The 24,984-nt window shown below is 44.8% G+C and overlaps 1 protein-coding gene across 5 annotated transcripts in view; it reads right to left on the bottom strand.

Annotated features, from left to right (window-relative positions):
• Nucleotides 1-11,640: 11,640 nt before the first annotated feature.
• The window catches only part of KCNG2 (potassium voltage-gated channel modifier subfamily G member 2), a 90,659-nt gene continuing 77,315 nt past the window's right edge, over nucleotides 11,641-24,984 (bottom strand). For 4 of the 5 annotated variants that reach the window (XM_050941830.1, XM_050941829.1, XM_050941827.1 and 1 more), the window contains one exon: nucleotides 11,641-14,016. In XM_050941830.1, the coding sequence (XP_050797787.1) occupies nucleotides 13,201-14,016 (816 nt within the window). In that variant the 3' untranslated portion in view covers nucleotides 11,641-13,200. The remainder of the gene's footprint in view (nucleotides 14,017-24,984) is intronic. The other variant, XM_050941831.1, reaches the window with a different exon arrangement.

Here is a 24,984-nt window from a genome sequence, read left to right on the forward strand (position 1 = left end):
AGTCTCTGGAATAGAAGGGCTTGAGAGAATTAACAAGATACACTTTAGGCTTTAGGGAGGAATTGGGATATGCCATGAGATCGTTAACAGCTCCCAGGTGCTCTTGGACCATGAATGGCCCTTCCCATGACACTTCCATCTTATGGGCCTGTTGCACCTTCAAGACCATAACCTGGTCTCCTACCTTGAAGGAACGTTCTCTGGTATGTCTATCATACCAGGCCTTTTGCTCTTTCTGAGCATCCTTTAGGTTTTCTTTAGCAAGGGCTAAAGGGTGTCGGAGGGTGTTTTGTAGGTTGCTTACAAAGTTTAGAATGCTAGTTTTTGGAGAAGGCGTAAATCCCTCCCATTGCTGCTTTACCAACTGTAATGGCCCCTTAACCTCGTGGCCATACAGAAGTTCAAACGGTGAAAACCCTAAACTGGGATGTGGTATAGCCCTGTAGGCAAAAAGCAACTGCTGCAACACTAGGTCCCAATCATTGGAGTGTTGATTGATGAATTTACATATCATGGCCCCCAAAGTTCCATTAAACCTTTCCACCAGGCCATTGGTTTGATGGTAGTAAGGGGTGGCAACCAAGTGATTCACCCCATGAGCTTCCCACAGATCTTTCATGGTCCCTGCCAGGAAATTAGTTCCTGAATCTGTAAGGATGTCGGAGGGACAACCTACCCTGGCAAAAATGTCTGTTAAGGCCTGGCACACAATTGTAGCTCTGGTGTTGCTTAGAGCTACTGCTTCCAGCCATTGGGTAGCAAAGTCCATGAAGTCAGAATGTACTGCTTTCCTCCAGGGGTCTTTTTTGGGAAAGGTCCCAGAATATCCACAGCTACTCGCTGAAATGGGACCTCAATTATGGGGAGTGGCTGGAGAAGGGCTTTGACCTGGTCTTGGGGTTTTCCCACTCTTTGGCACACCTCACAACACCGGACATAATTGGCAACGTCCTTGCCCATCCCCTCCAGTGGAAGGACTTCCCCAACCTGTCTTTGGTTCTGTTCACCCCAGCATGGCCACTGAGATGATCATGGGCTAAGCTTAAGAGTTTTCCCCGGTACTTAGTTGGAACTACCAACTGTTTTTGAGGATGCCAGTCTTCCTGGTGTCCACCAGAAAGAGCCTCCTTTGTATAAAAGTCCTTGTTCTACAGCAAACCGGGATTGGTTAGAAGAGCTGAGAGGTGGTGGGGTGCTCCGTGCCGCCATCCAAACTTTCTGAAGGCTGTCATCTGCTTCCTGCTCAGTCTGGAACTGTTCCCTTGAGGCTGGAGACACCAGTTCCTCCTTAGATTGTGGACTTGGGCTTGGTCCCTCTGGAAGCAAGGTAGGTGATGGGGTTGTGTTCATGGATGGTGAACCGCTTTCCGCTGGTGCACTATGCCATATTTCGGGCTCTGGTTGAGCCGCTTGGGTAGGGTTGTCTGCTGCTTCTGCCAGTTCAGACCCGCTGGCGCCCTCTGGCGTTGGGGCTGGAGACAGGTTTGCAAGAGCTAGTGTCAGTGCTGGTTGCTTTTCCAGTTCCGGGTCTGGGACTGGAGGCACTGTGGCTGTTGCAGTTGTTGGCAGGGGATCCGGGTCCACCACCTCTGTCTGGGTCTCTGGTAACACAGACAGGGCCCTTGTGGACGGCTCAGGAACAGGGATGGGTCTGGAAGCTTGCCGGGCTTGGCTGCGTGTAACCATTTCCACCCTCTTGGCCTGCTTCACCTGGTTGGCCAAGTCTTTCCCCGTAGCATGGGGATGGGATAATTGTCATAGACTGCAAAAGTCCACATTCCTGACCAGCCTTTGTACTGCACAGGCAGTTCAGCTGTAGGCAAGTCTACAGATTTTGACATGAAGGGGTAAATTGTCACTTGGGCCTCTGGGTTGATGAACTTAGGGTCCACTAAGGATTGGTGGATAGGTGACACTTGTGCCCCCGTGTCTCTCCACGCGATAACCTTCTTTCCGCCCACTCTCAAAGTTTCCCTTTGCTCCAAGGGTATTTGAGAGGCATCTGGGCCTGGGGATCTTTGGTGTGATGGTGGTGTAATGAACTGCACTCGGTTGGAGTTCTTGGGGCAGTTAGCCTTTATATGTCCCAGTTCATTACATTTAAAGCATCGCCCAGCTGACTGGTCACTCCCCTTGCTAGTAGTTTTTTTCTTTTCTGCCACTTCCACTCATCTGGCTCCAATCTCCCCCTCCTCGGTTACAGTTTTGGGCTTCCCATCTAGGATGTACCTTTCTATTTCCTCAGGAACACCCTCTAAGAACTGTTCCATTTGCATTAGGAGGGACAGCTCGTCCAGAGATTTAATATTTGCTCCTGATATCCAGGCATCCCAATTCTTTCCAACGTGGCAGGCGTGTCAGGTAAATGACACCTCTGGTTTCCACTTTAGGGCTCTGAACCGCCGACGGGCATGCTCAGGTGTTAGCCCCATTGTGATTCTGGCCTTGGTTTGAAAAAGTTTATAACTGTTCATGTGTTCCTTAGGCATTTCAGCCGCCACCTCTGCTAAGGGTCCACTGAGCTGTGGCCTCAGCTCTATCATGTACTGGTCTGTAGAGATGTTGTACCCATGGCAGGTCCTTCCAAATTTTCCAAGAAGGCCTCAGTGTCATCACCTGCCTTGTAGGTGGGAAATTTCCTGGGATGGGAAACAGTACCTGGAGAAGGGTTGTTAGGGTTGGCTGGGTCATTCTGCTTAGCCTTTGCTAATTCCAGTTCATGCTTTCTCTCTTTTTCCCTCTCTTCCATGTCTTTTTCTTTTATCTCTAGCTCTCTCTTGTGGGCCGCCACTTTGGTTTTCTCTTCTCTTTCTCTTATCTCCATCTCTTTTTTTCTTATCTCCATCTCTTTTTGTCTCATTTCTATCTCTTTTTGTTTCCTGTCCATGTCTCGGCTGTGGTCAGCTTCTTTGGCTTGTTCTTCTGCATCCAGTCTTGCCCGTTCCTTGGAACTCATTGTTCCTGCTTTCTTGTGCTGGCTGCGCCCTCTGCAGCTTACTGCCTGGAATGTTGCAGCCCAGACTGCTTCCTCAGGGCTGCTTGGTTAACAGAGACTTCTAACTATCTATGCCCGAAGAGTTAGAAAGAAAAAAAAAACATTTGCAAATGTTTTTTGCTGGTGTCTGCTGGCTCACAGCTTGCCGCCTTTTTAACAAAGACTTTTGTTAAAGAACTTAACACCTCTGCCTTCAGGCTGCCTCCCTCAGCCAGAAAGGAGAGAAGAGGGGAAAAAAAATTCACTGGCTGTGGTTTTAAAATCCACTCCTCTCAGCCTGCTTTCAAGCAGCTAGCAAGGAGAGAGAAAAAAATCCTACTGGCTTTTGCTTTTAATCCCACTGCTGTGCCACCATGTCAAGGTATTATTCCCACTTTGAACTTTAGCGTCCAGAAAGTGGGAACCTGCATGTACCCCTCTAAACTTAATTCCTAGCTTAGATCTGATAGCGCTGCCACCAACCAAAAATATAGTGTTTTGGTACACTTCCGATCCCCCAAAAACCTTCCCTGGGGGACCCAAGACCCAAATCCCTTGGGTCTTAAAACAGAGAGAACTAAACCATTCCCCCTCCTTCCCCCTCCCAGACTTTTCCTGAGAGGTACACTGATGCAAACTCCTTGGATCCTAAAACAGAGAGGAATTAACCTTTCCTCCTCCTTCTCTTCCCCCACCACTCCCTGGTGAGTCCAGATCCAATCCCCTTGAGTCTTACACAAGGAAAAAAAAAATTAATCAGGTTCTGAAAAAAGAAAGCTTTTAATTAAAGAGAGAAAAAATAAAAATTATCTCTGTAAAATCAAGATGGAAAATGTTTACAGAGTCTTCAGCTTATATAGACTAGAGGGATTCCGCCCCCCGCCAGCCTAAGATACAAGTTACAGCAAACACAGGTAAAATATCCTTCCAGCAAAATACACATTTGCAAATAAAGAAAACAAACATAAAGACTAATCTGCCTTCTATCTAATACTTACTATTTTGAACATGAGAGACTGTTTCAGAAAAATTGTAGAAAGATCTGATTGCACGTCTGGCCCCTCTTAGCTCCAAGAGAGAACAAAGAACAAAACAAACAGCACAAACAAAGACTTCCCTCCACCAAGATTTGAAAGTATCTTGTCCCCTGATTGGTCCTTTGGTCAAATGTCAGCCAGGTTCATTGAGCTTGTTAACCCTTTACAGGTAAAAGAGACATTAACATGTACCTATCTGTTTATGACAGGAGCGCCCACTGAAGTCAATGGAAGTTGTACCTGCTGATTACGGGGCTGAAATCAGTGGGATTCCTTGCAGAGTAAGGTACTTTTTGGGTGTAAGTGTATCAGAATTGGGCTGATAATAATCTTTGACACCAATGTACCTTTACCTTGTACTTTTAATTGTGGAGATGAAAAACCAATACATGGCAATTGAGCATGTTTGCCTTTTTCCATTATTTATTTGGCAGCACTCTGTGCTTAGCCTAACAGATTAGTAAAGGCCAATAATTTTTTTTAGTATGACTTCAGATCTATTAAAAATCTCTCTCTCTCTGTAGCTACATATAATCAGTGTACACATTATTCTGACAGAAACATTGGCAGCCATGGTGTTAGAATGTCTCCTTGGTTCCGTAGAACATCCAGAGATGATATGAGAAGAGAGCTAACCAGGAAGCTAGAGATGTGATTCCAAATACAGTAGCTGTCTTGTGCTTTGCAGCTGACAGCTGGGTTCAGGTTAGGGGTGTCCCTGATGGGGTGAGTGGCTTTAATTCAGGAAAGGTGGTGAGGGGTGGAGAACCTTGAGCAATGGAGACCATTTCTAGAAGGGAAGTTGAAGCCTCTGGTTGTGGCCATCCTTCTTGAGACCACAAAGAGAATAGCAGTATCCAGAGCAAAGCTGTGAAAGGAACCTTATTCTTATATTTTTACTTTCTTTAAACGAAGGAAATTAAAACACACCGCTAAAAAAAAGTTAAAAAGTTATGAAGTGGCTGTCTAAAACACTAGGATCTCAAATTCTCCCCTTTACTCTGGCTTTACATCAGTGTAGTACATTTTTAAACTATGCCAAGAGACTTCAGAGAGCCCAGTAATAGTGTGAGAGTTTAGTTTTAATATTTTTGTTGACACATTGCAGCAGAAAGAAAGTATCAGCATGACTATTAGCAGCGGCCTAGTGAAAATATTGTTCATGTACATGTAAGGGTAAGTATAAGTGTGAAAGATGTGCAGCGTGGGTCTAACAAGTACAATACACATCTAGAGAAACAGATCGGATTTCTCTAAGTTGCAAAATTGTTTTTGTGAGTGACCTGACCCCAAAGGACTTCAGAAGCCTGAAATGCCCAGAGTAGATGATAGTGCCGTGAATTTCAGCTGTCAACTTCCCCCCGCCCACTACATTTTTGTGAATTTAGTTCTTGTGAAAGGTGCTGGGCTACTTGCGCTGGAGCAGTGAAGTGCTCTTCTTAGGGCTTGTCTACACTGGCAATTTACAGCACTGCAACTTTCCCACTCAGGGGTGTGAAAAAACAACCCCCGGAGCGCAGCAAGTTTCAGCGCTGTCAAGTGCTAGTGTAGGCAGTGCACCAGCGCTGGGAGCTGCGTCATGACCACACAAGCCATGTTAAAGTGCTGCTATGGCAGTGCTTTAGCGTTGCCAGTGTAGACTAGCCCTTTACTGATGCTGCAGCAGTGCACATTGCCCCTTGTGTATTCCTTTTTATTGTACCTCAACCCTGATGTGATGGCAATATGTTTATGGGCTAAAGGGTAGTTTGGCCTCTATGGCCAGGAAAGTTTCTGCACTGAGGCTACCACTAACTATGCCTATTATGATAATAACTTTGTGATTCTGGGCCCAGTCTGAGAAGCTTTAACAGAGACCATCTGCTCATTTCACAAAGCTCATCGTGCAGTAACAGCTTTTGGTCACTGCTGATCAGGGCTGGTTTTGAACATGCAGTGGAGAAGTATAGTAAAAGCCTGTGTATCCCATTTTTCTATAGCATTGTACCATCTGGTCCCTATAACTCTCTGAATTTTGGGGGGGTTTTGTTGTCAAACTTTTATAGCACTATGTGTTGAAAATATCAATGCTGCCAGCCCCAAACATTCAAAATATCAGTCAATTGACTTAAAAACAAAACAAATTGTAAAACTAATAAATGTGTGGTTCGCTTTATTTGCTTTCTGAACCCTTTGAGTTCACATTTTCAAGTTCTTATCTCTGCAGCTATGAGGGATATTGATTTACTTTTGTTTCAGAGAGGAAAGCTGAGACTCCTCAAACTGAGGTTTTAAGGATCACAGAATCATAGACGACTAGGATTGGAAGAGACCTCAGGAGGTCATCTACTCCAACCCTCTGCTCAAAGCAGGACCCACCCCAACTAAATCATCCCAGCCAGGACTTTTCTCAAACCAGGCCTTAGCAAACATCCTGAGACTCACAATAAGAACACCAGGGTTTGCAACACGGAAATACTCTTCTAGGAGTATGTGCGCACTTCAGTTAACTTGGAGTATAAGAACTCTTAATGTGTTCATGAAATCAAAATGTCACCATGTAGATGGCAGTGGGAAAGATGGCCTCTATCACAGAGCTTAGCAACTCTGGCCTTTTGTAGAAGAGATCTTAATGCTTATTTGCAGTCTTTAGGAAAGAGCAAGTGAGCGTCTAATTATGATTGTGGATCAGAAATATGTATTACACAAGAAAAACATAGGGATGCCTACCAAGCTGGTCAAAAGTTGCAGACAGGGTTAGGAGATGGCCCAGATGCACCAATGGAAAATTCTGTGTGTGAAAATGCTTCCAAAGCACCTGATCCAATGTAATAAGCCTTACCAGTGACCAGATCTATTGCTGAATAAAAACCATTCTCATATTGGTGTAGTCTGTCTGACATTCAGTGCAACAGAACTTGATAAGGCTTCCAAAATAATTTGTTTAAAGGGTTCCTGCTTTATACCTTCCTGGTTTGTCAGCTCAATATGCAAACGGAACCTTTATTAAAAGCCATGCTTCATGTAACAGGAGTAAGATGTCTTTAAAGTTGTTGATTTATTAGTCAAAAAACTGTGTGCACATTGTAATTTAATTACATGGCTTTTGAAACTATTATGTATTGGCTGACCACAGCCAGTATCTTATAATATAGCTCAACAATAATACTTTTATGACCTTAAGCTGAAAGGTGCTAGACATGCAAAGTCATTCTTTTTCTACATTATCGTTGATCTTAGCATTGCAGTGTCCTTAAATACCTGTCACCTGGCTGCTAGATACTATGGTGATGGGGTCATTAGAAACTGCTAAAACCATATCCTAATTAATACAGGTTTCTAAGTTGTTGATCCATAAGCGGAGTTCACTACTGCCTATTTGCTAAACCTCCAAGAGCAAAGGTTTGTTTTCATTCTGTCAGGAAAAACATGATGTGCTCTCTTTTTTAGAAAGAATCTAATGCTCCTAGAGTCATGGACTTCAACAGACACACTGATAACCTTCATCATCTCAAGAGACATCTACAAACCCATTGTAAACTAGCCCTTAAGGTTTGTGTGATCACTGTGTCCAGTGTTTAGACTATATGTATAAACAGCATATGGTGTTCATGAAACAAAGTAAATACTATGAAATGATTGTCTATTGAGTTCAGCTGGAGAATCTATGAGCTGCTTTAATTTTAGTTTTGGGACAAGAATACTCTGCCACATTCTTCATCGCCTCCATACTGCATGTATTACCATACAGTACAGCTTGATTTTACATTTAGCAGGCTAGTATGCTGGGCCTTGAAGACGAGCCTTAATAGACTTAACACATGAAAATCCTGCTCCAGTTTAAAATATCAAATTGTAGCAGTACGTGGCAATTCTCCAGCAGTATGACGCTTCATTCTAATTCTCCACTGCAAGGCAGTACTCGGAGACCTGAGCTCTGGGCAGAAACCACAAGGTTTGTGTGGTGGCTGCTTTACTACTGGCCAATAGTTTTCTTAATAACTCAAAAAGACCCATGCTGTGAAGATGCTGGCAGCAGTTGGCAGGCCTGGAAGTGGCTCATAGAGGGGCAGGTCAATCTTTTTTTCTCCTCCTTTTCTTGTAAGAAGAGGCAGTACATAGCTTTTAATCTGTTATTCACTTTCACCTCTCCATAGGACCCCAAAATTGTTTGGAGGCATAGGGCTAATCTTGGGGAAGCTAAACACATAGAAAAACACCCAGCGTGGTATTTCTGTGGATCCCACACTGAGGGGATGCTATTTCTACAGCTTGGATGTGAGGTTCAGCAGGAGCAAGGGAAAGTCTCTCCAGATGATGTTACTGTGCTATATGAGCAAAGCCCACAGGTAAGTGGGGAACAAGACCTGGGAGATGGGTTGGAAACAGGAGGGAGCACGGGCTATAATGGCAGAGAGGAAGGAGGGTCAGGGCAAAGCTGGGAGGCAAGATCAAACCAGTATCTTAGATGCCTATATACAAATGCAAGAAGTATGGGTAATAAGCAGGAAGAACTGGAAGTGCTAATAAATAAATACAACTATGACATTATTGGCATTACTGAAACTTGGTGGGATAATACACACGACTGGAATGTTGGTGTGGATGGGTATAGTTTGCTCAGGAAGGATAGACAGGGGAAAAAGGGAGGAGGTGTTGCCTTATATATTAAAAATGTACACACTTGGACTGAGGTGGAGATGGACATAGGAGATGGAAGGGTGGAGAGTCTCTGGGTTAGGCTAAAAGGGGTAAAAAACACAGGTGATGTTGTGCTGGGAGTCTACTACAGGCCACCTAATCAGGCGGAAGAGGTGGATGAGGCTTTTTTCAAACAACTAACAAAATCATCCAAAGCCCAAGATTTGGTGGTGATGGGGGACTTCAATTATCCAGATATATGTTGGGAAAATAACACCGCGGGGCACAGACGATCCAATAAGTTCCTGGACTGCATTGCAGACAACTTTTTATTGCAGAAAGTTGAAAAAGCTACTAGGGGGGAAGCTGTTCTAGACTTGATTTTAACAAATAGGGAGGAACTTGTTGAGAATTTGAAAGTAGAAGGAAGCTTGGGTGAAAGTGATCATGAAATCATAGAATTTGCAATTCTAAGGAAGGGTAGAAGGGAGTACAGCAGAATAGAGACAATGGATTTCAGGAAGGCGGATTTTGGTAAGCTCAGAGAGCTGATAGGCAAGGTCCCATGGGAATTAAGACTGAGAGGAAAAACAACTGAGGAAAGTTGGCAGTTTTTCAAAGGGACGCTATTAAGGGCCCAAAAGCAAGTTATTCCAATGGTTAGGAAAGATAGAAAATGTGGCAAAAGACCACCTTGGCTTACCCTTGAGATCTTGCGTGACCTACAAAATAAAAAGGCGTCATATAAAAAATGGAAACTAGGTCAGATCACGAAGGATGAATATAGGCAAATAACACAGGAATGCAGAGGCAAGATTAGAAAAGCAAAGGCACAAAATGAACTCAAACTTGCTATGGGAATAAAGGGAAACAAGAAGACTTTTTATCAATACATTAGAAGCAAGAGGAAGACTAAGGACAGGGTAGGCCCACTGCTCAATGAGGAGGGGGAAACAGTAACGGGAGACTTGGAAATGGCAGAGATGCTTAATGACTTCTTTGTTTCGGTCTTCACTGAGAAGTCTGAAGGAATGTCTAGTATAGTGAATGCTTACGGGAAGAGGGTAGGTTTAGAAGAGAAAATAAGGAAAGAGCAAGTAAAAAATCACTTAGAAAAGTTAGATGCCTGCAAGTCACCAGGGCCTGATGAAATGCATCCTAGAATACTCAAGGAGTTAATGGAAGAGGTATCTGAGCCTCTAGCTATTATCTTTGGGAAATCATGGGAGACGGGGGAGATTCCAGAAGACTGGAAGGGGGCAAATATAGTGCCCATCTATAAAAAGGGAAATAAAAACAACCCAGGAAACTACAGACCAGTTAGTTTAACTTCTGTGCCAGGGAAGATAATGGAGCAAGTAATCAAAGAAATCATCTGCAAACACTTGCAAGGTGGTAAGGTGATAGGGAATAGCCAGCATGGATTTGTAAAGAACAAATCGTGTCAAACTAATCTGATAGCGTTCTTTGATAGGATAACGAGCCTTGTGGATAAGGGAGAAGCGGTGGATGTGATATACCTAGACTTTAGTAAGGCATTTGATACAGTCTCTCATGATATTCTTATAGATAAGCTAGGAAAGTACAATTTAGATGGGGCTACTATAAGGTGGGTGCATAACTGGCTGGATAACCGTACTCAGAGAGTAGTTGTTAATGGCTCCCAATCCTGCTGGAAAGGTATAACAAGTGGGGTTCCACAGGGTTCTGTTTTGGGACCGGTTCTGTTCAATATCTTCATCAACGATTTAGATGTTGGCATAGAAAGTACGCTTATTAAGTTTGCGGACGATACCAAACTGGGAGGGATTGCAACTACTTTGGAGGACAGGGTCAAAATTCAAAATGATCTGGACAAGTTGGAGAAATGGTCAGAGGTAAACAGGATGAAGTTCAATAAAGATAAATGCAAAGTGCTCCACTTAGGAAGGAACAATCAGTTTCACACATACAGAATGGGAAGAGACTGTCTAGGAAGGAGTATGGCAGAAAGAGATCTAGGGGTCATAGTAGACCACAAGCTTAATATGAGTCAACAGTGTGATACTGTTGCAAAAAAAGCAAAGGTGATTCTGGGATGCATTAACAGGTGTGTTGTAAACAAGACACGAGAAGTCATTCTTCCGCTTTACTCTGCGCTGGTTAGGCCTCAACTGGAGTATTGTGTCTAGTTCTGGGCACCGCATTTCAAGAAAGATGTGGAGAAATTGGAGAGGGTCCAGAGAAGAGCAACAAGAATGATTAAAGGTCTTGAGAACATGACCTATGAAGGAAGGCTGAAGGAATTGGGTTTGTTTAGTTTGGAAAAGAGAAGACTGAGAGGGGACATGATAGCAGTTTTCAGGTATCTAAAAGGGTGTCATCAGGAGGAGGGAGAAAACTTGTTCACCTTAGCCTCCAATGATAGAACAGAAACAATGGGCTTAAACTGCAGCAAGGGAGATTTAGGTTGGACATTAGGAAAAAGTTCCTAACTGTCAGGGTAGTTAAACACTGGAATAGATTGCCTAGGGAAGTTGTGGAATCTCCATCTCTGGAGATATTTAAGAGTAGGTTAGATAAATGTCTCTCTGGGATGGTCTAGACAGTATTTGGTCCTGCCATGAGGGCAGGGGACTGGACTCGATGACCTCTCGAGGTCCCTTCCAGTCCTAGAGTCTATGAGTCTATGTCCAGAAGGCCCTTTTAGAAGGGCTCACTCCTGGGTGGGACTGAGACACCACAATTCTCCTCGGAGTCAATGGGAGTGGTAGGTGCCCCTCCCATCTCAACCTCAGACCCAGAGCTGGCACCTATGTGAGAATGAACGTGTGTGCAAAGGTATCTGCCAGTTCAGCTTTTCATCTTGTTCTTTAAATTAAACAGATTTTTCAAATTCCTTGACCAGTTGTTCTGATCATGGGCAATGTTTAATACAGGCCAGGAAGAGCAAATGGCTATTGTCAGCTGTGGGGACATTGGAGCACATGGCACTGCCTCAAAAGGAAAAGAAAAGCCAATGCAACAATACAGGAACAAAACTTCCAGTTTTTATTAAAATAAAACAACCTTTTATGTCTTTCAGTCCATTCCTTTGAGGAATGGCTTACTACAGTCATCTTCTAATGTAGGGTTATTCTTGTCTCCATTGGGGAAAAAAACCCATCTGTAATATACGAGTATTTGTTCATTTCCTGACAGCTGGGGTGGAACAGAAAAGGGCAGTGCAATGTTCCTACATCAGTAAAGAATGAGGTGCCCATCAATGCTGTTTTTCTTAAATGATACCCAGTATTAGGAATCCATCCAGCTGTACGCTACACGCTGAACTGAACTAGCTACACAGCGAAGAAGGAGCAGCAAGGGGCAGAGAGCTCCCAGATGCTCATGATATGAAAATTTTGATTCAGTAAACAAAAAATGTTTGAGTTTTTGTGGCACAGACTTTTTGTTTAAATGCAGTGATCTTTTGGAATGAAAACTAGGGGGAAGGGAGGGATGGACAGTTGTAACCTGGGTCTGAGAAGATCATCTCTTCCCAAGATTATTCCCTAACATGTGGGACAGCTGCTGCTTTGGGGCTTGATCCCCAAAGTCCATGGAAAGTCTCCCATTGACTTAATGGGTTTGGATCAAACCCTTTGTATAGAGCTGCAGTCTTCAAAGTACAACTGCAGAAAACTACAGACATGAGTGTCTGCAACTATTCCCATCCTGCCTTACCGTAAGGCTACCCCTACTGGGCAGGTGCTTTTAATTTTTGCTTAAATGTTAAACAGTCTTTAAAACACAGGAAGGAGGCAGCTAACAGAGGAACACATTTTTTAAGCCATATGCAAATATGAGCAAAGGAAAAGAAGTTGACGTTCAGTATCATTAACAAGGTTGTCCATGTATAGTTATGTCATCAGGGCTAAGGTGCAAAGCCTACTATTGTAGATATGCATGTTTACTAAATAATGCATAAAGAGCAAGAGCACGAGTCAGACCTGTCAGCAGGCGGCCCAGATTATGGTTCCCAATTTAAAAAATAAATAAATAATCACTATTTATTAAAAGACCAGGGAATAGGGATAAATCTGCCGTTCTGCTGGCCAAGGCAGGCCTCTCTCCCCCATCTTTCAACTTTCCCCTTTACATTTTGAGATGTACACCCCATGGAGGTGCCACATAGATTGAATGCATTGTGCACAGGGAATAAGGGGTTTGGGACATTCTCAGCACAGAGTAGGGCTGCCAGGAAGCTTATGTACAGTAAATGGCACCCTTATTTCCCCCGGCAATGGGCCCTTAGGATGAATTCTCTCTCCAAATTTTTTTTTCTTGTTAGCGGACACAGTGGAAACCTGGCTTAAGCAACTGCTCCTTGGGGGCTGCCCAAAATCAGTTGCTTAATGAAAGCAGCCTTCTACAAAAGAGGGAGCAGAAGAGTACTCCATGTTGTTTTTAGTTACTCAAGAAGGACAGTCTCTTGCACAGGTCTTACTGTATACCCTGATTTATGTTCGTTCCATAGGGTTTTGTTTCAGATCTGGAACTCTCTCATTTGCTAGTTCAGTGCTGCTGGCTAAATCTTTTAGTTGTTTGCAGTCAACACCTCCTCTTGTCTTCCAGGTTCACTGCTGGCTGACGCCACACCCCAGCTGTGTCTAGTGGGGAGGAGGTACCCAGTCCCTGAGAACTGTCACCATTTGGGGATCTGGTGGTTTCCTCTAGCTGGTGCAACTGTCTGCTTGCAGCTCGCTGCTGCTGTTCCTTTAGCTCTGTGTAGGAGCGGGAAAAAGTGTGAAAGATGGAAGTGACTGGAAAAGCCATCAGCAAAATACCACTCAAGATACTGCTCAGGGCTACTACCTGTCCCGGGATGCTCCGAGGTACCATGTCTCCATAGCCTACAGTTGTCATGGAGATTACAGCCCACCAATAGCTGGTGGGAATGCTAGTGAATTCTTGCTTGGCTCCAAGTTCGCTCTCTGCCAAATAAACCAGTGGAGAAAAGAGGGCCATGGCAACACAAAGGAAGAGGAGGAGGAGTCCAAATTCCCTGGTGCAGCGGCGCACAGTGAGCCCCAGTGTCTGCAGTCCCAGTGAATGGCGTGCCAGCCTCATGACATACAGGATGCGGAGAGCCCGCAAGAAGCGTAGAACCAGGCCCACTCGCTCAAAGTACTTGTTTCCTGCTCCACTGCCAGGCTTCCTGTTGCTGTTTTTGGCAGAGACCATATCCACTATCAGAGAGATGTAGAAAGGCAAGATGGCTAAGATATCGATGATGTTGAGGGGGGTCTTCAGGAAGGCGCACTTGCTTTCTGCCTGAATGGAGCGCAGGAGGAACTCAAAGGAAAACCAAGCAACGCAAATTGTCTCCAACACAAAGATGTCGTAGCACTTCTGAGAACATTCACCCTAACAGGAGGTGGAGAAAACAGAAAAGAATAAAAGACAAGGGATTTAGCCAAAGGACCAACAAATAAAGGTTTAACAGTGTTTCTTAAAGACACCTTCCAGTGTAGTTTAAAACTTATCCAAATCACTGGTAACAAAGAGAAAATAAATCACAGAAAACTTTTAGAATGGGTAATTGAAAACCAGAATAACTGACGTCAAGACAGAACACTGATGGCTTGACAGGCTGCCGATGTAGACCTGCCCTCGGTCTTCATTAGAAACTTGCATTGCTGCACCACTGTAGCCCTTCTGGTGAAGGCACTCTAAGCCAGTGGGAAACATTGCTCCCATTGGCTTAATAACTCCACTGCTGTGAGAGGCGGTACCTATGTTGGTAGGAGAAGCTGTCCCACTGATGTAGTACTGTCTACACCAACACTTAGGTTGGTATAACTACGTTGCTCGGATGTGTGGATTATTTACACAACTGAGCAATGTAGTTATACGAAGTAAATCTGTAGTGTAGATCAAAGCTGAGACTAATGTCCTGATCCTGCAGTGAGCTCTGTGTGGTACTACACCCAAAATATGAAGATGTTGAAAGAATGATGAGTCACACTTTGTATTAAAGTTTCATTTATAAATAATTCCTACAGAGTTAGATTTTTAATAAATAATTGACTTCCACCAATCAACATGCTGTTGATAACTGTGGCTTATGACAATCTATAATGCTTTTAAATGACGTGCTTAGAATAGTCTATAACATTATTCACAGGTGTAACATGCTTAACAATCTTAATAATTTATTAACCTTCTATAAAAACTACTTGGAACAGTGAGTATTTCTAAAAAATAAAAATCACCAGCCCCCAACTCTGTTTGGTTTTTTCGAGGAAAAAGATGTTTTTAGCTATTTACTTACTTATAACTAATCATAACAATTTTCCTTCACACTGTTAGGGGCAGCGAATTATTTGAATAAATTCCTTCCAATGCAGACTGGCTTAATGGAAAATGAGCTTTTTAATCACAAAAGCTGCAAACAAACTAACCTCTGAGCACTTGGGCAGCAATGAATAATAATAATGATTGTCCTTTGATTGCTAATCTCACCTTGCAACTACACTGCTAATTCACAGCTAAATTGCTGCTATTAACTTTCATTCCAGTGGTAATCACCTTGAGTATATAAACACATACTGATTTACTTAGGATCACAGAACTGTTCTCATAATTAAATATTCATGCTGAAATGTTAAAGTTTTACAGCAGCTTTTGGAGGAGTGGAGGGGGCACTTGTTTTAGCACCAGTGTAAGACATCTTATTTGTTTGACTTCAGGGGGGTTCATGAACTTTTATGTATTGATATAACAACTCCTGTAGCCACAGATAGTATGCAATTATCCTCTTCTCTCATTCCATTTTAAATTATATTTGACCTATATTTATCACTCATTTAAATGTGTCTTTTTGTCATGGGCGGGGGGGAACTTCCACTGTGGGGAGGCTAGCCTGCCGGCCCCACCCCCTTCTGCCCGAGACCTCATCCCCCACAGCCCTCAAACTTGCCCTCCCATAACCGGAGCTCTGAGCACTCCCCTCCCCTCGTGACCAGGGGAGCCATCTCAGGACCAGCCTTCCCAGCCCCATGCCAGGCCACTCCAGGCCTGCCCCCCGGTAGCTGAAGCCAGGAGCCCTGAGCCCCCACTGGGCCCTGGAGTTCTTATAGAATGGTGGTGGTGGGGAACCTCAAAGAAAAAGGTTGAGAACCCCTGCTCTTGGCCTCTCTGGAGCACACACCCTGCCATTTTATTTGCTTTTTTACTGCCCCTGGTAGTTGAACTTTTTTTTTTTTTTTTTAAGATGGAGGGCGGCGGAAGAGGCATCAGCTGTGCAAGCTGGTCCTGACCTTGTCTATGAACATGCTAGGATATTTGTGCATATAAACAGCTGTGCCCCCACATACACCATATCCCTGTTTAACTGCACAGCTGGCAACTTAAAGACATCTTTTACTATATAGGGCCATGGTCATAACTTTATATCTATGGAGGCCTTTATACTGTTGTCTTTAATTTGATTTTTGTTACCTTTTCTTTTCATCACATCCCAGTGCAGCAAAGCACATACTCCTCATGGAAGACTATTTTCAGGCTGGATTCGAAGACTCTAAGTGGGAATTTTTCCCCATTGGTAAGCCTGGGATTTCTTTATTGTTTTGTCTTCCTTTTCCTTCCCAGGTTACTCAGAAGATAACACCTCTCACATGCTGCTTGGAAGCCTTATGTCATTAAGAGTAACGGAGAAGCTTGGGACCACAGCTCTGAGCGGGAATTAGATGGGTATCCTCTAGTTACCCCTCTGCAGTATTCCTATTACTCCTATGAATATTTATAGTTGGTGGTGCTGCACAGGGCCGCACACTGTATAACATTGGTGGGTGTACCTCATGGAAGTTAAGAGTTGGAAGGGACAGCAGGAGGTCACCTAGTCCAACCCCCTGCTCAAAGCAGGACCAGTCCCCAACTAAATCAACCCAGCCAGGGCTTTGTCATGCCTGACCTTAAAAACCTTTAAGGAGGGCGATTCCACCACCTCCCTAGGTAACCCATTCCAGTGCTTCACCACCCTCCTAGTGACAAAGTTTTTCCTAATATCCAACCTAAACCTCCTCCACTGCAACTTGAGACCATTACTCCTTGTTCTGTCATCTAGTACCACTGAGAACAGTCCAGATCCATCCTTTTTGGAACCCCTTTTCATGTAGTTGAAAGCAGCTATCAAATCCCCCCTCATTCTTCTCTTCTGGAGACTAAACAATCCCAGTTCCCTCAGCCTCTCCTCATAAGTCATGTGCTCCAGAGCCCTAATCATTTTTGTTGCCCTCCTCTAGTCTCTTTCCAATTTTTCCACATCCTTCTTGTAGCATGGGGCCCAAAACTGGACACAGTACTCCAGATGAGGCCTCACCAATGTCGAATAGAGGGGAATGATCACATTCCCTTGATCTGCTGGCAATGCTCTTACTTATACAGCCCAAAATGCCATTAGCCTTTTTGGCAACAAGGGCACACTGTCGCCTCAAAACCCCTAGGTCCTTTTCTGCAGAACTGCTGCCTAACCATTCGGTCCGTAGGCTGTAGCAGTGCATGAGATTCTTCCATCCTAAGTGCAGGACTCTGCATTTGTCCTTGTTGAACCTCATCAGATTTCTTTTGGCCCAATCCTCCAATTTGTCTAGGTCCCTCTGTATGCTATTCCTATCCTCCAGTGTATCTAGCACTCCTCCCAGTTTAGTGTCATCTGCAAACTTGCTAAGGGTGCAGTCCACGCCATCCTCCAGATCATTAATGAAGCTATTGAACAATACCTTGGTTGCCTCCAGGAACAAAAATATTAATAATGGCTCTTATGCAGACAAACACACAAAATAAAACCAATGCAATTTTACTTAAAAGTTATCCTAACAACATACAACAGGAAGTGCAATAGGTTAATGTAGCTTAAGCTCTTGGTGCTGCAAGGGAAAAGCTAATGGCTGCACCTTTTAACAGCAAGCTGCAACATAAGCCTAACCAACAGTCATGGGCTTCAGTGAAGCCACTCTTCAGGGAGACTAGCCCCAGTTCCCCCCTTCCCCCAGCCCGTGGCCCAAGCCCTGAGGCCCCCCCGCTTGGTCAGAGGAGCTCCCAGCCAGCTGAAGCCCCGCGACCCCCTGCCCAGAGTCTCAGGCCAACTGCAGCTGCGCCGCACCCCCCCCACACTCCCCCCAACCACCTGGACAAAAGCATGTGTCTCTCAGACGCTCCTCTGGAAGAAGCTTTGCTATGCCCCATGCAGGCCCTGGGGTGGCTGAAAAGGCAGTATAATTAAAAAAAATATCAAAAACTTGCCCCCAAAACCCTGCAACCAGGGGTCCAGCGGCTGCAGCGGTGCCAAGGGAGACTGAGCCTCCTATGGCCTATTATACCCACTCTTATAGATAGATCTACCCTGTCCCTAAGTGAGCACTGTTCCTTACACTTCTGGTCCGGGGGCCTTCTCTTGCAGCGGTGTATTGGGCAAGCAGGATTTCAGGTAGTGGCAGATTAGCAACGGGGCTGACAGGGCCTATGTGCAGGGGCCCCGGCCAACTGGGGAACCCTCGAAAAAAATCCACCACCAGGTGGCAGAAGCCCAGAGGAAGCACTGGGCAGGCAGGGGAAGCCTCAGTGCCCCAACTCCTCCCCAGCATAAGTGCCAGGTGGGTGGGGTAGGGGAAACTCCCGCACTCCAACCCCAGCTGTGACCCTGGGACGGGAGGAGATCTTGTTCCATGCATGGCCTCAGGGCTGGGGGAGCTCTCACTCCACGCTGCGGTCCTGGAGCCATGGCTGGGGGGACAGAGCTTCTCTAGTCTTGTGGGGGGCACTGGAGGAGATTCAGGAGATGAGAGTTCAATGCCTGGCTCTGGCACAGAGTTCCTGTGTAGCCATGTGCAAGTCACTTGGAGCTAGATCCTCACAGCTATTTAGGCACCTAACACCTCTTGATTTGGGCCTAAATCCCCCCTGTAAAATCAAGGTAATAATCGCTCACAGCTTTTGTCTATTTAGTTTGTAAACTCAAGATGGCAGGGCCCAGCTCTGACCAAAAGAGCTCAGCACACTGGGTAGTCGGAGCTTTTGACAATCTGACTGCAGGTTGTACAGCATCTAGAACAACCAGGTGCTGCCATAATACAACTAAGTAGTAATGACAAACGGATGTGTCAAATATCATTAAGTCTGATGAAGATTAAAAACAATGTAACAAATGTTCCATTGATCTGTTCCTGATCGGGGGTGGGGTGGGTTGTGTGTGTGTGTGTGAGAGAGAGCGAGACTTTCCTTACTTGATAAGATTTGGCTGTCATTGGTTAGAATAGGCATCTTTTTAAGTAAGAGTCCAATTCAATTGCATTTGGGTTCCAGTTCCAAATACTACTTTGAGTGAGTTTAGGCCATCTTATTTTCTACATCTCAGCAGCAGCACAAGAGCCAGTAACACAAAGGTTGGAAGCAACAACGAAGTCTCTTTTAAATCCATCCTTCTGTGTGCCTCCATAACTGCTGGGTCCTGAGCAGCTGCGAAGAGCACTGAGCTGTGTTGCACTGCAGTTCACCCTGAACTATGAGGATTGATAGCCCTTGTAAATGTCATCCTCACAAGTGTCAGTGCAGATGCTATAGAAACGAGCCAGAGTCTGCTCTGCAGTCTTGCCACAAAAAAACCTAACTGTAGCGCTTGGAATTTACCAAACACCCGCTTCATATAAACATGGCAGGGACTGAGACAATACAGACAGGGCTTGTTTCCCATAAGTAGCAGCTGTGCAGCAGTATAGCATGTAAATCACCAACAAAGCAGAACTCAGCTGGGGCTGAGACTGAGTCCACGCCAAAGACGTTTATGTACAGCTGGTTCAGCTTCCATGGGGAACGCCAGCACACAGAATTTGCGCTTTTAGCTGAAAGGAGCTGTCCAAGAGCCATAGGGTGGTCTCATAAAGCAGTGGAATTCAGAAATGTTCAGGGAGATGTCCCCCTTTTAGGTTGTGCTCCTATAATTACACCTCTCCTGGAACTAGTGGAAAATTAAAACATGAAGCACTTAACAGCTGGGAGCAAGATTGTAACCCAGGATTTACAGCATCTTGGAAAAGATGTGTTCCTGCTACCCCTATCCCTTCCTGTCTTTTTTTTAAGCTTGTCCCAACGCCCTTTTCTAATACTTGCCATTATCACACTGGCTCAAACACCTTGTTAGCCTCATTTTTAAAATCTGATCCCTTGCAAAATTTTTATGCTTGTTTGCCTCCCTCTGTTTTATCTCTTCCATTCCCCATCCTTTTAGCTTTGTTTTCTCCCCCATCTTTCCACTTTTTGTTGCTTCTCCTTCATTGCCCCATATTTTTTCTTCAGCTGCTTTCCCCTGCTGTGATCTCCAGCCCTATGGTTTTTTTTTGGTAAAGCTGGTTCCTGTCTTCCACTTTTTTCCCAAAGCTGGTCTTTCTGATTTTCCTTCTTTCCCCTTTATCATGTGGTGTAAAGGGAGGTAAAGGGTCTTCTGCCTCGCCTCTGGCTGAATGTGCCATCCTGCTGGTTGCCTGCTGCTGCCACGATCTCTGCACCAAAATACTGAAATGCTGTCTCTTTCTGCCTTTGCACAGCACAGAGAGAGCATCTCAAGGTGGCATTGGCAGTGCTGTGCCTCTCCCCCAGTAAACAAAGGCCCAAGGACAATGATAACATGTCCTCTCCTGGCAGATTTCTTGGCTGGTTTCAGAACAGGATATGAAACGTCAGCATATACTGGTTAGTTTTAGATGTCTGACACTATTCTGTTGGTGTCCAGAGGCTGGTGCCGGAATGGAAGAAGCTGTTGTGTTCACCAGAATGCACGGACCTTTCACTAGCATGACAAAATTTGCCCCCTGTAGTCTCTATTCAGAGCACCACCAGCTAAGTTTCATATAAATCTTAAGAGGGATCAAAAGTACTGAGAAGTCCCCGGCCTTCATATTGGTCTCTGTATTTTCCATTTGCATCCAGGAGCAAAGTGCTGGAGAGTGAGTGAGAGCAAGCGAGAGAGAGCAGTGGTTGCTGCCAGTGAATGAGAAGTTTGAAATTTATTGTAGTCTGTTTCAGTGGAGTCATCCTGCTCACAAATGACCTACAGTCTGAGTCTGAACAGCAACCAAACACTTTGATTGAAAATATTAAATTAGAGCTAGATATTGGCCTAGATTTGCTTTTTTATGCCAATATTTTTTTATGCCAATAGCCAGTATTGACAAAGATTCTTCAGTCAGTCAGAGAACTGCATTAAAAGGGGTCAAACTCACAAAAGTTCACTCAGCCAATGCAGGAAACATTAACATTCTGCATTTTTATGGCTATCCCTTTTCTTTATCACAATAACTTGTCATTGCTCCTTTCATATTGTTGACAACTCTGGGCCTGGGCCTGGGCCTGAACGATGCTGAGCACCTCCCAAAAGATGCTGAGTGCACTCAACTCCTACTGGAAACTCCAGTGCAAGGTGAGAGCACGGCATCTTTTGGGATTAGATCATACGTAGATTCATAGATATTAAAGAACCCATATTGTCATCAGTTTGAGGTTCTGCAAAACACAAGCCAGAGAATTTCACCAAGTGAATCCTGCATCAAACTCATAACTTCTGGCTGAACTAAAGCATCTCTCTTAGAAAGACAGCCAGTCTCAATCTGAAAACCCCAAGAAACAAAGAATCCACTATATCCTTAGGTAAATTGTTCCAGTGGTAAATTGTTAAAAAAAACAGCGCTTTATTTCTAGGCTGAATTTAGCTAGGTTCAGCTTCCAGCCACTGGATCTCCACTGTCTGCAGTTATGATGCTTTTGTCTGCTAAACTAAAGAGTCCTTTCATCTCTCACTGTAAGGCAGCTTTTCAAACTTTGAATCATTCTTGTAGCTCTTTTCTGACCTCTTTCCAAGTTGCTAACCTTCACAGGCACAGGCTAAGCCTCCTCTGCAGCACAGCCACCGACCTGCCACCTTTGAGAGCATGAACACTTGGACTGTGGTGGCCCCACCTGCGGTCCGTCCCCGAGGTCCCTTCCCCTGTAGTCCTGTCCATGCTCCATCTCTTCCCTCCCCTGCTCCACCCCTCTGCCAAGGCCCCCACCGCTCCTTGCTGAGTCTCTCCCCATCTCCACTTCCCCTGTGGCTCCTCACTCACTGAGTCTCGACTACCTCCTCTTCTCCACCTCCTCTGAGGTCTCCACTGCCTGCCGCTTGCTGACTTCCTCCACTATCCCCTCGTCTCGTGACTCCCACGCTGGTTGAGGAGGGGGGAGATGGAGGGACTCAGTGGGCAGTGGGAGTTATGGGGGAGGGAGTGGTGGAGAGGAGGGATTAAGTGAGTGATGGGAGTCTCGGGAGGGGGTGGAGGGACTCAGAGCAGCGCGGGAGTGGCGGGGGTCTCAGGGAAGGGAGTAGAGGGACTCAGTGAGTGGCGGGCGGGGGGGGTCACAGAGGAGGAGGAGAGGAAGGACTTGGTGAGCAGCAGGTGGTGGGGCTTTAGGGGAGGGGAGGTGGAAGAGAAGAGGGACTTGGCAGACGGGAGCCTAGTGTGAGCAGGGCCTGGGACGGAGTGGGGGTGGAGTGTGGATGAGGCCTCAGGGGAGGAGGCTGAGAGGGGGTGGGGCTATGGTCCAGGTGCCTTCATTACTGGATCAGTCTTTAGAACTGACCTGTCCCCCTCATTATTTACTCCTTTGTCAGTTTTTGTGCCATCTGCAAACTGAGTTTACACTTTATTCCAGATCATTGCTAAAGATATTGAATAGCACTGAGCCAAGAACTAATCCCTAAAAGACCCCTCTACAAATGCCCCTGCTGGATCGTAATTCCTCCTTTACAATTACTTTTTGAGACCTATCAATCAGCCAGCTTTTAAATTAATTTCGTATGAGCCACATTTATTTTTAATCAGAGTGTCACATACTACTAAGTCAAATACCTTACACAAATCACAGGGTATGGGTATTACACTTGAGCTGGAAGGTATAAATTCTAGCTCAAGGAGACATACATATTGAGTACATACATAGAGTCCCAGATGGGACTGGGCTCAGGGAAGCCAGCCTGTCCTGCTGCTCGCACTGCGATGGTTCCATTTTGAGCACACTAGCTCAATCAGAGCTAGCCCGGGTATGTTTGGTTCAGCTGGAACTTATACCTCCAGCTTCACTGTAAACATACACCAAAACCATTATTTCATCACAGTTAACTTTGTCAGCCAAACTTGTATCTCATCGAAAAGCAATATCAACTGCGTTTGACAAAATCTCTTTTCCATAAAACCATGTTGTCTGGCACTAATGATTCTGTCATACGTTACTGACTGCACCCTGCATCAGATTTTTCATGATTGTTGCCTGGGATCAATATCAAGCTAACTAGCTTATAATTAGCTAGATCATCTAATGGGCCATTCGAAAATATTGGCTCATTAGCTTGCTTCCAGTTCTCTATTCCATTGTTAGGCCTTCGATAAATAATAATGGCAATGGCTAAGCTTTTACTTTAGGTGATTTAAAAAAAATATTTATTCATTTTTATATTATTCCATTCCCTCTGTCTTGAAAAAGGTTTCCAGGGCAGTTCCAAAAGTCTTCAATTTCACACAATTCCATTTCCTTGACCTCACTTATAGCATCTAGAGCAGCTGAAATATAAGTATTTGTAATGTTAAGTGATTTGATGTAATTTGTTTAAGTGCTGCATAGGTGCTGCATAGTGTTGCATTAAATCACTTTATTACTGAAGTCCAGTTATACAGGGACTAGCCAAAAACAATCAGCTTCTCTGTTCCAGTCCAATCTTCACATTTTCAGATAGTAACATCTCCTGCAGCTCTGAGATGAACATGCCCATGCTTTTTTTTCTTCTTCTTCTTCAAGTAAAGGACAGATTTTACCGTTCAAAACAAGCCAAGGTATGAGTGTGAAAATGCCCAATATTTCCTGTGATGTAAATGACGACACCTAGGGATAGATAGATTATGATACCCTTACTAGCACTGAATAGCACCTGACAGCACTAGCAGTCCCACTGAAGGCAATGCAAACATTTGTGGAGTATGGACAGAGGTGAAAGTAAGCCAGTACGGGCCAGTATGGCGTACCGGTAAGAGCTGGTATGCTGCACTAGACCCGACCAGCTTCCCCAAGCTGCCTATTTAAAGGGCCCAGGGCTCCCTGCTGCAGCTGAGGCACAGGGCCTTTTAAATCGCCTCCCGAGCCCTGCTGCCCGAGCCCTGGGGTAGCGGCAGTAGGCCTCCATCAGAGATTTAAAGGGCCCAGAGCTCTGCTGCGGTAGTGGCAGCCAGAGCCCTGGGCCTTTTAAATATCCCCTGAGTCCCACAGCTCCCAACTGCCTCTGCAGCTGGTAGCTCCGGGGGTGATTTAAAGGCCTTGGGGCTCCCAGCCACAGCCGGAGCCCCAGGGCTTTAAATCTTGATTTAAAGGCTCTGCCTCTTCCGGTTGAGGCCTTGCCCCTGCCCAGGACTCCAGCATACTGGTTAGTCCTTTAACTTACTTTCACCCCTGAGTATGGATCCTACTCAGGGTGAATAAGGGTATTGCAAATTGGCCTTTTGTACTTTTTAAACTGTGGATGCAGGGGAAGGAGGCATTGGATTTCTTCAAAGATTCCTTGTGGGACTTTGGGTAAGTCACCTGCCTTTGTGCTTCAGTTTCCCATCTCTCCAGTGAGAATAAACCCCGGCTTCACCGGGGTGTCGTGAGACTAATATATATTAAAGAGTATGAGGTGCTCAGTAACAGGGACCATCTAAGTACCTAAAATAGATTAAATATGGAGCACATTATGCTGTTTGTACCACAGTTACACCAAATGTGAAAAGTTTAAAAACACAAAGTTGCTGGTGTTTTTTCCTAAAAGATTCCTGAATATTTAATTCTTCATCATGACCATAATGTATTGTGATATTTTAACATAATATGAAAACAAAAACTTAACAGTCCTTACCAATTATGAGGTAAAATCCATATCTGGGGCGGAAAAGTTCATTAAGCACAGGATATACTTATTACCAAGTTAACAGGAAGCCTGCCCCATAGAACCCCTCCCCAGTCATTACTACACTGAAATGATCTGTCCATTTCATCATACCTAGGTTCAGATCAGCCAATGCATCCAAAACTCGCCATTCTTATGCCCTCAACAAACATGGCTCCCCACGTCTCCTTAACATTTCCTCAGGGTCCTCCTTGTCCTCTGAAGAAAGCTTAGCCCTTTTCTACCCCCACAGAAAGTAATTTCTATTTAAAAAGTTAAACTGTATGTAATGTTTGAACTTAAGAGGGAGAGGTTCAGAAACTGAGGCTGCAATACTTGCTATGGATAGGGAGTTCCGAGCATGGGAAGTTGCAGAAATTGTTCCACATGCC

The sequence above is a fragment of the Gopherus flavomarginatus genome, chromosome 2 (genome assembly GCF_025201925.1).
Source record: "Gopherus flavomarginatus isolate rGopFla2 chromosome 2, rGopFla2.mat.asm, whole genome shotgun sequence".
Taxonomy (NCBI): Eukaryota; Metazoa; Chordata; order Testudines; family Testudinidae; genus Gopherus; species Gopherus flavomarginatus.